Below are 13,849 nucleotides of genomic sequence, written 5' to 3' on the forward strand. Positions count from 1 at the left end.
TCACCAACACCATTGGGCTATTCCGATACTAAATAATTGTTTTAATTTTGTATTTTATTCTCTTGGCTGTTAATAATAATTACAAAAATTTAAGCAAAATTCATCATCAGAAAAAGAAGTGAACTTCCTTTCGGGTGTCGGGTCCAAAGATTTTTTTCACTGGAGTCACTAGCTAGTGATGAATCGGGGTCATGACTCTTTTACCTATAAGACACGAGTACCAACTAGGCTCGCCCCTGTTTCCTTTGTATGTAGACACGGATACTCTCATCACAAAGATTTCGGTCTGTTATATATAATATTTATCGTGTGACATCGGTAAATAGGAATCTGTATTATCTTTGACAAAACTGGTTAAAAGAGGCATTATATTGAAAAAAGATAATCGATTTTTTATATAATAGTTGTGATGATCAGTAACTGATCTACACCCTGAGTGTCTTTATTCAGATGTGACACTTGATCAACCATGTAGAAGAATAGCTAGTGTGTTTGCAGCAAAGAATCTGCAACAGTGGATTCCATGGAGATACCATATTTATTTAGAAAACAGTCACAACTCACAACCAACCTTATATCGATCATAAGTCATATAATTACAGATAATTCAATGAGGAGTAACTTTCAGAGTAAGTGTTTTATTAAACCATGATTTCCAGCAGCCGGACCTCTTCCTAGTTATCTCCGCTGCTACCTGTCGCGGTTTCTTGCATAACATGAAGTTCCTTGCTCCAAATGATCCGATCGTCTCCCTTGAATTTAGAGCTGCATGCATGAAATTTAACCAACACTTGTGATAAGTCAATATTCAAACACGTATGTGGTAAAATAATGCCTAAGAGCAGGCGGGGTGGTCCGTGATACCACCCCATCACGCGTTAAACTACCACGTAACACCGCCGCCCCCCACTTTATAAAGCGTTATTTTTAAAACGCGTTGAAACCTTCACGCGTTGAAAAGTTTGAATTACTTGACGAACCTTTCTCATTTTATGAATTACTTGACGAACCTTCATACTCCAGTGACGAACCTTTCACATTTTGGGCTTTCACATTTTGGGCTTTCACATTTTAGGCTTTCACATTTTAGGCTTTTGGGTTCGTTCACATTTGGGCTTTTGGGTCATTAATTGAAATTTATAATTTTAGTGTCGCTCGGTCATCATAATTTAAAATAAAAAATTAGTGAAATTTATAATTTAGTGTTTAATTTCTAATTTTAAAATGAAAATTAAAAAAAATTGGGAGTGATAGAATTCCATCACTAGTGATACCACCCCTCCTACATTTCTATCACTAGTAATAGAATATTGGGTGATGACATGACATGATTTGATTGGATAGTGGGCGTGATAGAAACTATCACTAGTGAACCACCCCTCCTCCCCTAACAAACAAACTTATATATAGATAACAAATCAAATAATAATAATAACTATAACATATGATAAACCTGAAATGGTAAGTCATATTATAACAAGTCTATAATATATAATGAATGATATGCATGCATGCATGGGTAGAAATGTACTTACCTTCGGTTCCAACTATCGGAGTGTAGAGGAAAAAATCATTGTGCTTAGTTCCTAGAACCGGAAAACGACCTTCATGTGCATAGCACTTAAGCGCGGTCTCAATGACCTCAGCCACTACCGCGTCTTCATTAACCACAAAGCGAACTGGCCCAGAGCTTCCCAAGACATTTATCTTAATCAGCATTCGCTTGCCACCACCTTTCATAACCTTTTCCTTTATCTTCCTAAATGGCAGCGATAGCATTGTAACAACGACGGAAGACAGTTGTATCGTCGCCAAAATTCCTTGAAGGATAATGAGACCATAAACTGGTTATCCAAGATTTCTAGCATGAACAAATGGGAATTTTGTGGAGATTTAATTAGATGGAAAGTGGAAACTAGAGGTTTGGGATTGTTGGAATACGAATAAGATGAAGTGTGTGTATATAATGGAACCGGGGTGCAGACGAAATGCTTTCGTAATAGGTTTGATAGTTTTTGCTTCCTTTATCCCTTTGTTGTCACATCCTTGGTGTTATCATCAACCTTTTGAGTTCACTTTTAATTTATGGTTACCTTTAAACCACTATTTTCAATCTCTACTTACGTATGAGAAGATGAATTTGCTGTTTTGTTTTGAAAATATTGTAGGGTGACAATCATGATTAATAATTAACCATTTTTATAAATGAGTTGTAAATTTATAATAAGAGTGGTTTGGTGAAAGAACTTACGTCCAAGAGTCATGATATATGATGCAACAATCTCATGTCAAGGACGGCTAACCTGTTGCATTAACTCGACTCTGAAAAGAATATTGGAACAACAATATTTCATTTTATCTGTGTTTTTACTGTGAAATATTAAATAAATAGTTTATAGTGGTGGAAAGTGTTACAATTATAACAACTACATATGAATTCCTATTTAGTGTTAGGATCACATATAAATATAGTTTTGCGTGTGAAACATAAAAAGCAAAGGAAAAAACAAGCGATGGTAGTTTTAGAAATAAATTATTACGCTACAACGAATTGAAACTGTTGTAATTTGTTGTAGTGTAACGTACTTATTATTAGGCTACTTCAAATTATAGCGACATAATAAACTTCAATTGTTTGCGCGCTTCACACGCTAAACTTCACTTGTACCTACTCTCCCCTTTAAAGTTGCATTTATATAGATATTTTAGGTGAAATTATTATTTTAGACTTAGGTGAGTAATACATTTTCCGTAATTAATGTCTTCTACTAAATCTATAATTGGCATCACACACTGCTGGAATAAGAGAATTTCAATTTTCAAAGATAAATCTAGTGAGTCTAGTTAAGGTAATTAATAGAGTCCCGTTGGTTGATAATATTTAACTACTTGCAATTTATTTATTAGAAACTCCCCCCCCCCCCCCCTCAAAATATAAAAAAACAATTTAGTCGTATCAGTATAAGTCTAGTGAGTCTAATTAACGTAATTAATAGAGTCCCATAGGTTTGATATCCAGATTTACTTAGCTATTCTAGAGTCGATCGGTTCACTTGCCGGTTAATAGTTTAGTCTAGTTTTAGAGAGTCTAAAGTTTAACTTAGTGTCTAGATTAGGGTTAATTTAGTTAACATTTATTAAACTAGTTTTAGTACATTATAACATCTTATGCTCAAAATAAATATGAATCAAAGCATATATTCATTCAAATGGTAAATGCTTAAAACTAGTGGAATTCATATGCGTGATGCAACGGAAACCGTCTTCTAATAGTTTAAGCTAGTATTAAGTACCCTCGCGTTGCGGCGGGGGCGAGCACTAATACCACATTACTGCCAGCGATCATCGACACTGAAGTTCCGGTGTTAATGCGAAGAAACTAAACCGAAACGTAAAACATAGAATAAAATAACTAAGTTGATCTAGGACTTGCGCGTTACGATGAACCCGCGTCTATTTTTTCCCGTTTGACAGGTTCATCGTAATCTATATATAATATATATCATTACCACTATACAAACCATAATGCAAACATTACAAGAACCAATGCATCAATATGTTGCAAATTATATTTATACAAGATTTTGACTAAATTAATTAGATGATTATAAATAATAATAATAATAATAATAATAATAATAATAATAATAATAATAATAATAATAATAATAATAATAATAATAATAATAATAATAATAATAATAATAATAATAATAATAATAATAATTTACAAATAAAACAACACGACTTTGAATGGATCAAACCGATTGAATATGGTAAGATAATGAAACCATTATTTGATTAGGGTACAACTATTTAAGCACAATTTACAACCGTACATGCATAAAAAACAGATTGAATTTGGTAAGGTAATGAAACCATTATTTGATTAAGGTACAACCACTTAAGCACAACTTACAACCAATATTTGATTAAGGTACAAACATTTAAGCACAACTTACAACTAAAGATGCATACATTAATAAGGTACAACCACTTATGCACAACTTACAACCAATATTTGATTAATGTACAAACATTTAAGCACAACTTGCAACTAAACATGCAAACAAATGTTTCAAATTAATAGTATATAAATGTCGGATAAGTTTGTTCATAATTTTCGTTACAAAGTGAGGATAGCCAACAGACAGATGTAATGATTCAATTAGTCAATATAACTTAATAATAACAACACACACATTAACTATCAACACTTATTCCAGGGCAAAACTACCTCCTAAAACGATTTGTTTCACCTATATAATGTTGTAGCTTAAGTTTCTATGGATCAAATCATACAGAACTTGAACTCAATCAATAAAATTCACACTTCTAATCACCCCAACTCACCACACGAATCAATTCAAAATCAATCAATACAAATCTAATCTTCTACAAAGTCGTAACAAATACAAATGCAGTTTATCAAAATTATAGCAAACTTAACAAAACGAGACATTGTATACATGAAGTAGCGTAACAGAAGAACAAAACAACCTAATCCTCCATAAGTATAACAACATCCGTTTCAAAACCTAAACCAAATCACACACCAACATAATGCTACCAATAGCAACAATAATATAACCTAATTCCGTAATCGAACAATCCTCAAAACGACTGAAAACACATTAAATCACAAGAACAAAATCCACAAAATCGAGTTTTTGGAACCAATCAAGCACTGTAAAATCATCTATAAGCATATATAATAGAGATTTACCACTGATTAATAACCAACAAAAGTATTGTTCTAAAACTTTGATGAAATTACATCACTCATCTTACCCTTTACTCCAAAATCACAAAATCCCAAACTAGCTTTTATGGCTCAAATGATTTTCTTAGGGGTTCACTATAGATAAAAATGACAATCTCTACTGGCTATTGCTTAATATGGGTTTCTCTATTGTAAAATAAATCTACCCTACAATTTAATCAAATGACGTGCATAAAGTTACATGACTAATAACTTCCTAAAATACAATAGAAAATGTATGTAGACTCACTTATTAATACTGGACTTTGTGGTGATAATTTAACTAAACTAGTTATTGAGTAATTAAAATTTTTAAATAGACAAAAAAATCATGTTCGGATCCTAATATAATTGTTTAGCAATTAGTATTTAAAAGAGAAAGTGAGTTTCGCTATGAGGTTTCCTCGTGACACTTACAACCATATGACTCGACCCTTGGATTGAATCCCCGAACAAATGTGACCCATTTTTGAACCAACGTGAACTGCCTTTTGACATGACCGAACCATGCTTTAGCCCGAATAGTTCTACCCAAATAAATAGGTGTCAAGCAAACTATTCACCACAAGAATAGTTGTTGTGGTTCAAAATGTTCAATTATGAATCTATGATAATTTGTATCCAACCTTTATATTTTATTAGTTCTCTAACATCTCTTGCTTGTGAAGACATGTACATGGCCTAATTAACATGCAAAAGGGGACACATAACGTGAGAAAAATAAATGTTCTGAGACATATGTTTATCAATCGAAAGCCAAAATACCCTATAGTTAACTAGGGTCAGTAGACGGACCCAATAAGTAAATAGAATTAATGCCTAGACATTTATTGGTAAAAAATCTAATACATCCTCAACAAGTGTCAAAATTGAAAATACGCACATAAACCAGATAATTTGGACAGGGGCGGCCCTGAGCGGCACATTTACAAAAAAAATCCGATATGTGTGTGTATATATATTCAGGGGCAGAATTGTAGAGAGAAAGATTAAAGAAGTGTAGATCTGATTTCGTTTTCCGACCTGGACTTGTTTCTGGCGAGGCTGGTGAAAGGTTGCAGGTGTTATGTAAAGACATATGGAGAAGACGACGGGAAAAATAGGCTGGAAGTTCTTTTAGTAATTATTGTTTAGGTTTAACGGGCCCAATTTAATCAAGCCCAGCATAAAATTTCTTTTTTTCTTTCACAACTCTCTTATAACTAGTTGAGAGCCCGTCCATAGGCCGGGCAACCGCAACGGCATAATAACATAAATACCTATAGCACATAATAAACAAAACGATAAAACATATTTATAATGTCACTAAACAAACAACAAAACATTAAAACGAACAAAGCAAAAACGCATACCGCGTGTTTTGATTCCAAAAGCCAAAGCGTATTAACTATAAAAAACATCAACACCATGACTATTATATTAGAAAATGCAAGATATCCTCAATTTACTGGTTAGTACCCGATTCTTTACAGCCCAAATAGTTCCAGTTTCATTATTGTGTTAATAAATTTCTTATAAACAAAGTTACATATTGAATTAAATAACAAAAATTGAATTACAAACAAAATTTACAAATAAAAAACAATAAAATCCACAAATCTATAGTGAACTCCTCTTGCAAACCTTAGCAGGAATGGTAGTACTTATGATTAGCCGGATGTGATGGTTGCGGACCTTGTGATGAGAAGCCATCACACTGTACACCTATTCAATAGAACCATTTAACGTCATTATAATACATAGTGATCTCAGCCAAATGCACGTTAGTTCATTTGTTTGTTAATCAAAATTCAATAATCTCAGCATGTACCATATGATAGAGATTCATTATCTCTATTACTTATCAGTTTATATTATACAAACTCTACGCGACCAATTGGGATGAATTTCATTTTAGAATGAAAATAACTAAATGCTTTACCTGTTGCTGTACATAACTCATCACTCAAATTGCATGGATTTATAAAGACTTTGTAACTGCAAAAAAAACAAAAAAAAAACAATTTTAGTATTATTTTAATTTGAAATTATATGAAATTATGTACCTGTGAAGTGAGTCATCAGCATGATCTATACCTTTCATGAAGTTCACATTCAAGTTCCACTTTTTGACTGTAACTTGTTATTATTGAAACTGGTAAAAGTGAAATTGCAAAATTCTGATTTTGAAACTTCGAATTTTCTTCATTCAATATTAAATAGTATTACAAAATTCTGATTTTGAAAAATAGTAAAAATTAAAAATTAAACATTACAATTAACACTTAATAAGATATCTCGTTCTCTCGCCTTCTTCCATGCAATTTCATTGTTTGTTTTAATTTGCAGATCAGCAAGCATATCACAGGTCTTTTGATCTTGATTCAGCAGATGTGTGATAAATTCTTCTGCTTTTTCTTTAAACTCCGATGGAGGAGAACATAGCACTTCATCCAGCAGTGCAATGCTACTCCAGGTTTGGTTATAATATTTATCACGCACCATAGCAACTTTTTTGTTGAGTTCTTCATCTTTTTATGTTCTTCACGTGACCATCCTAAAAATTCAATTTTAAGATCGGCAGTTTCAGACCAGTGGTAGAAGCTTTTGCTTGCCATTTAGAAAGAGTGTTAGTGTTTTTTGCACAGTTTGTTTTAGGGTGAAGGGTTTTTTAAAAATGAAGTGTTGATGTTTTCAAATAAAGTAATCATGAACCTTTATAGTGTGTAAAATGTTTGATGTGGTAAATGAACAGACATTTCCTAATTATGATAACCTTTTTAGAAGGTTTAAATTTTGTTCTTTGGTTTTCTAGATATTTAATTTTACTTGCTTTCCCATTAAATCATTAAATGTACATGTTTTTAAAATATAAATTCATACACGTTTTACCACTAAATCATTAAATTTTGTTCTTTGGTTTTCTAGATATTTAATGATTGCATTTAAAAAATGACCTTTGGCCTGTTTCAGATTCTATATAATACGATTGACAATTCAAATGTTGTTTTATCATACACACATTCATTCACTGAAAGCCAAAGATCAATTGTTATTGTTTGCTTTAATTATTATAAATACATTAAAATGGAGTCATATTCTGAGGATTTCAAGAAACGCTTTATTAAACAAATCGAAGAGCAAGTTTTGGCTGATAGGTCTACTCTTCAAGAGTTGAAGAGGTGTTTTAACGAACTACAACTTGGTCTCCTGACAAGAGACCAGGTTTCGAGAAACCTGAGGGCGATGCCAACTACTTCAGTTCGTGACCTATGTATTGCGAGTAATATAGAGTGTGGAGATAGAGACGTAGAGTTCATGAGAAAGATCAATGACATACATCGTGAAGTTCAGTGTTCCATGGAGTTGAAGTTAAAGTTTCTTGATTCTTGCTATTAGAGTTTAAGTGTCTGATTAGTTTTGTTTTTTATATGTAATTGTTACTTTTTAAATACTTTATATGGATGATCGTATTATTTTTACTTCTTTTTAAACTTTTCGATTTAACAATGTTTGCCACACCATGAATGACAATATAAAGTTTATGCTTAAAGTACATACCAGAAGTCTTTAGGATAGAACAACCATTAGTTGTTGGAAACATGAAGCTTTGACATATCAAAAAGTTTGATAGCTTTAAATAGCTTTAATCCTTAACATAGCTACAAAAAATGAAAAAAAAATCAAATAATCAACAACGTTTCTATTGTTTTGTTAGAAAGAATTTGAAGGCAAAATTTTTATATATAGATAACTGCTATTTTGGCCTTACCTTGAAGGAAGAGTAACACTAAACAATACTGTTTCAAACTTGAGCGAAAACATGTTCAAGGTAACCTCTTTCGTGTTCATGTGAGCAAGAAGAGAGAAAGACACAAAGGATGTGTCAAACACAGTTCACATGATATAGATTTGACACCTGAACCTGTATCATCTGAACTATGTTTCAAACCTCCTTTGTGTATTCCTCTCTTCTTGCTCACATGAAACGAAAGAGGTTATCTTGAACATGAGTAATAACACAGGTGTCTTCTACATCCATCGCTAGATCCAAAGGGCAAATATGGTGAAAATCAAGAAACACAAGGTTAATAATATTTAATGTTTTGAATTTGATGGTTGATACCTTTAAGATCAAATCGAAGTGGTGAACAGTCTTACATCAGATGCAATATACCTACGCAAGAGACAACAATTAGTTTCAGCAAATAGAAAGGATCTTTAGCAGGCTGCACAGCAATTGCCATAGCTTTACCTAAACCCAGAAACAGGCATATAATTTGCAAAGTTGATATGGTATTGTTCATGAGAAAATAGTTAAATTACAAGGGATTATAGTGGCCAACTCCATTAAACCAAAAAAGACTTGGTGTCATCGATAAAGTATACGTTTTAACCCATTTTATTTTTGTGAATAATTTTCAGATTTTACTTGTTTGAACCATTAGCAAGGAAACTAAATAACCAAGTTAAGACCTCTAGATACTCTGAATGAAAACGAATGAATGTTTTAGGTTATTTGAGCATGAGAAGAAAGGAATGGTAGAATCTTAAACTTTTTATGTAAACATATAAAAAACGTACCTAATCCCCGGAGACGGTATCCGAGGACCAAACCCAGAACCACCTAATGCAGGACTTCCTCTAGCAAAAAAACAAATCAACGATACTCTTAACTAACATCAATATAAATAACCTTACAATGAATTGTAATATTGTATATTACCTTGGTTCTCTAGGCCTAGGACGCTTAGATGAAGATCACCTCTTGAATCTTCATTCTAGTAGGACCCATCTACATATCAAACATGGGAAATAAAACTTTCAATCAACAAACTTATATACAATTAGTCGATCAATCATTAAAAAAATTAAAAGGTGAAAATTCCGAACATATACTCTCCAAATCCTGAAAACATATATAGCTAAGTGGCGAGACATTGGCAAATATGTCATTTATAATCAAGTACATCTTCATCCATTACACAACATCCAAAACCTTATTACAATGACCGTCAAAAAAAAAAAAAAAAAAAACAGTAAAAACCCTAAAACGATTAGAACTGACGAACTCACAGTAAATCATGAACAAAATTATATGAAAATAGGATATACAACAAATCAAATCTGAATAAGAGGATTAAAAATGAAATAGAAAGATACCGATTTATGTGTTGGTGAAACCCTAGCAGCCGCCCTTTCGTTGTTGCGTTAAACCACAACCATCATAAGACAACCACTCGAGAAAACCTAAATCAACCAATGTCGTTGTCATCGTTCCTCTTCAGGCCACCACCATCTTCCTCATACGAAACAATCAAAATTTTAGTAAAAAACTGAGACGATGAAACAAATAAAACGAATAAAATCAATATCGAGTAAAGAATCCACATACTTGTAAGTAAATCGGTTTGATTTTGGAATCCTTTATCAGTCATCAGTCGATTCAAGGAAGATTAGATGTAGAAGCTTCAAGGAAGACGGAGGCTAGGGTTTGGTTGAGAAGCGGTGAAGGAAAAGAATGGGGCCAGAGGTAAATTAGGTTTTTTTATTTGACTTATATACCCGGGTCATAAAACGGGTCGGATCATATCATAATTGGTATACGGGGATGATAAAAAACTCAGCTCATTTTCCCACCAAAATTATGTTTATTATATATAATAGATTATATATAATAGATAATAGATGTAAACCTAAAAAACAAAATAAATAAATAAATGAACTTACATCTTTATCAAGTAAAATAAGTAGTAATTTGTTTTTGCTGACATCATACCAAGTAAATTCAACACGTACAACACTAAGATTAAAACATATTTATAATGTCACTAAACAAACAACGAAACATTAAAACGAACAAAGCAAAAACGCATACTTAATCAAAATAAAAATCCGGTGAAGAAAGAGTCTCGGTATATATTGCTCCTTGTAACCCGTGAAACCAAACTAAAGGTAAGAAACAATCAACCCCTTTCTTTGTCGTGTCAATTTCATTAGCAACTCCATCATTTGATACGACAAGAAACCTGCCAGTACTTGAAATATGTGTAATAGAGCATGATAAAATAATAGGAGGCTGTATGCAAGGAAAAACCCATAATTTCACCCAACTTTCACCTTCCATCCTCCACAAATCAACCGTCCAATTAGGAAGCCCATGAGTAATAAACACATGAAGCTCTTTATGAACAATAACTAAATTTCCATCATAGTAAGCATGTGGAAATCTTGGAAAGGTTTTCAACCTAAATCTCTCTGATTCCACATCAAAGCCAAACAACATAACACCCTTATTCTCAATAAAACAATTAACCAAAAAATATAAAACACCTTTGCAAAAAGTTCCATTAGACCAAACAGGCTTTCCACGCCAGCAACGAAGTTTATTTGCAAAAGTGATTTTGTGCCACGAGTCAAACATACTTGAATATACATGAACCCACATTCTACCACGCCTACGCTTTATGTGTAAAAGCTTGTAGTCATCCGTCTTATCCACATACAACCCAATTGCATCTGACTTAGGTTTATATAAACCACGACTATTTGAGCTGGACACCTCTTTAAATGCACGAGTTAATGGATTCCAAATAACCAATTTGCCAGTATTACGAAAACAAACACATAACAATCCTTCAAAACTTGTTAGAATATTTACTTTATTCCAAGGCGCTTCAAATGGAAGTAAGATTCTGGAGTTTAATAATGGACCTGAATCTTCACACGAAAGGGGGAATACGGAACATAAACGCGAATCAATTGCTATAAATTTCTGGTTACAGGATGTAGATATGTGACGACAATGCATCATAGCAAAATGACGTGTCGATAGAACAGATAACCATTCCTTGCATACACACTTTGACCGACCCACACCCTTTGCAGGAAGCCTTATTAATATCTCATACACAAGAATGTCAAGACCAAGATCATCAATAGAAGAACTTTGTCGACCATGGCCATGTAAAAACTTTTTTCTTTTGCATGATTGTAGGTTGTTCGTACTCATTTCTCACTGGAAGTAATATTAGTATAATTATTGTTAGCACATGATTATGAATAAAATTACCTATAAAATGTCATTCATTCATAAAATTAAAGCTACATGACAAGAGTAATACATAAGGTTATTATCTTAAACTGGAAAACATTTTAAAATTTTCAAAAAAAAAAGGTAAACAAATAAAAAAACAAAACATATTAAGTACAAAATACTAAATAATCCAAAACATTAAACAACATGAACAATAATTTTAACGTTGCATAGATCTAAGCAAGTGTGCCTCATGCACATCTGGTTCAATAACCATTTTAGTAAACTCCGTATCCTTCAACATATTAACTGAAAAAGCAGACATGTGTTACAAATAATATTCATAGGTCACTTAAAAAATTAAAATATATAAGAAATACGTATTAAGCCTATAACATACTTGACGACGTATAGACCAACTTGAGTTGAGAGACGTATATGATAGATTTACTGGATATTGCACGATATGTTCGTACAATATTTATATGCCTCGATGTGTCTAGACGCAACTTTATAACGTGACCACTGTAAAATAATCAAACACATTATATTAAAAAAATATTTCTACATATATGTGTTACTTAAAACATTAAGGTCATTAATAATAAAAACGTGGCTTACGTAGCATCTTGCAAATTAATCTTAAAAGTAAACATATGCTTTATTCTTTTCCCCTTGATGATTTTTCCTATAACATCTACAATAAAGGCAACAACATGTTAGACACACGCATAAAATATATATATATATATATATATATATAACAAATCCAAAAAAATAGAAAGAATTTATGTATACCAACAATATGTTTGTGAAAACCCTTGTACTCTTTCAAAACATTAAAGCACGGCACCAATGGATACAACGGAAAACCCTTTGAAACCTCATGTATACACGGAGTAAATTTTGTGCTTTCATTTATAACTATTTTGATACGACCATAAATTAATACGTAGCTTTTGTATGATGGATAATCATTAAACTTGAAATTCTCAATTTGAAAATGAGAAACCGAAAAAACATGACCCACGAGTTCCATGCCATCAAATAAGTGAACCAAATTAGCGGGGACAATTGCTGCAACTCTTCTTCTCTATAATATAAAGTATGTTACTTAAATATAATATATGTAAACTTAAAAAACGAAATAAATAAATAAATGAACTTACATCTTTATCAAGTAAAATAAGTAGTAATTTGTTTTTGCTGACATCATACCAAGTAAATTCAACACGTACAACACTAAGATTATACCATACTCCATAGTGAGTTAGTGAAGAAAAATCAGCTACAGTGTAATCTTCATCCATCTTCTATAAATAACAAATACAAATACCATAAAAGATTTAAAAAAAATCTCTAATAACAAATTAAAAGAATAAAAAATCAAAGAACAAAAAAAGTAATAATTATCAATAAAAATTAAAAGTAAAAAAAAATGCAATTTCTAAACTATATATACAAATGGGCCAGGTTATTATATAATGATTTGAGGTTTTGGGCCATATTCACTTAAAAGGCCAGGTTTGATATACACATAAATTGGAAATGGGCCGGGTTCGATATAGAATTACCAATACTAGACGGATAATCCGATTTAAGAAATGGATACTACATAATGCAACTTAACTCAACCCTAGCCACAAATAATCCAGCCTCTTTCTTGTCCAAAATCGCCTCTCTCTGCATCTCGATTTCATCTTCATTATCAGATTCCATGACGATTCAAGATGGTTACGCTTGTGTACGATCTCTTCAGCTCCGACATACGTATCATCACTTCAATCGTTTCAAACTTTCAAGGTTTTTACCCCTCTAAACCCTAGCGTCTTTTACAACTTACTATTTTGTTCGATTAGGGTTCTTCATATTCGATTAACACCTTCAATGATAAACTCTTGTGCAGGATAACGATTAATACCTTTTGGATTTTAGGGTTTCAGCTATTGACACATGCTCGACCTCTATTTCCGCAATTCTTAGGGTTAACGGCTGTGGAACGATGATATTAGGGTTCTTCATAATCGGGTAAAACTTTTCGGATTTTAGGTTTTCAATTGTTCAAATATGAC

At 32.3% G+C, this 13,849-nt stretch overlaps 1 protein-coding gene across 1 annotated transcript; it reads right to left on the reverse strand.

Annotated features, from left to right (window-relative positions):
• Positions 1 to 506: 506 nt before the first annotated feature.
• Positions 507 to 2,050, reverse strand: LOC110909605 (uncharacterized protein At4g22758). Its single transcript, XM_022154470.2, has 2 exons — positions 1,536 to 2,050; positions 507 to 765 (listed from the first exon to the last, which is right to left on the reverse strand). Exons 1-2 carry the CDS (start codon positions 1,777 to 1,779, stop codon positions 608 to 610), a joined length of 402 nt encoding a protein of 133 aa, XP_022010162.1. The 5' UTR covers positions 1,780 to 2,050; the 3' UTR covers positions 507 to 607.
• Positions 2,051 to 13,849: the final 11,799 nt, after the last annotated feature.

This window comes from Helianthus annuus, chromosome 15 (genome assembly GCF_002127325.2).
Source record: "Helianthus annuus cultivar XRQ/B chromosome 15, HanXRQr2.0-SUNRISE, whole genome shotgun sequence".
NCBI classification, from domain to species: domain Eukaryota; kingdom Viridiplantae; phylum Streptophyta; class Magnoliopsida; order Asterales; family Asteraceae; genus Helianthus; species Helianthus annuus.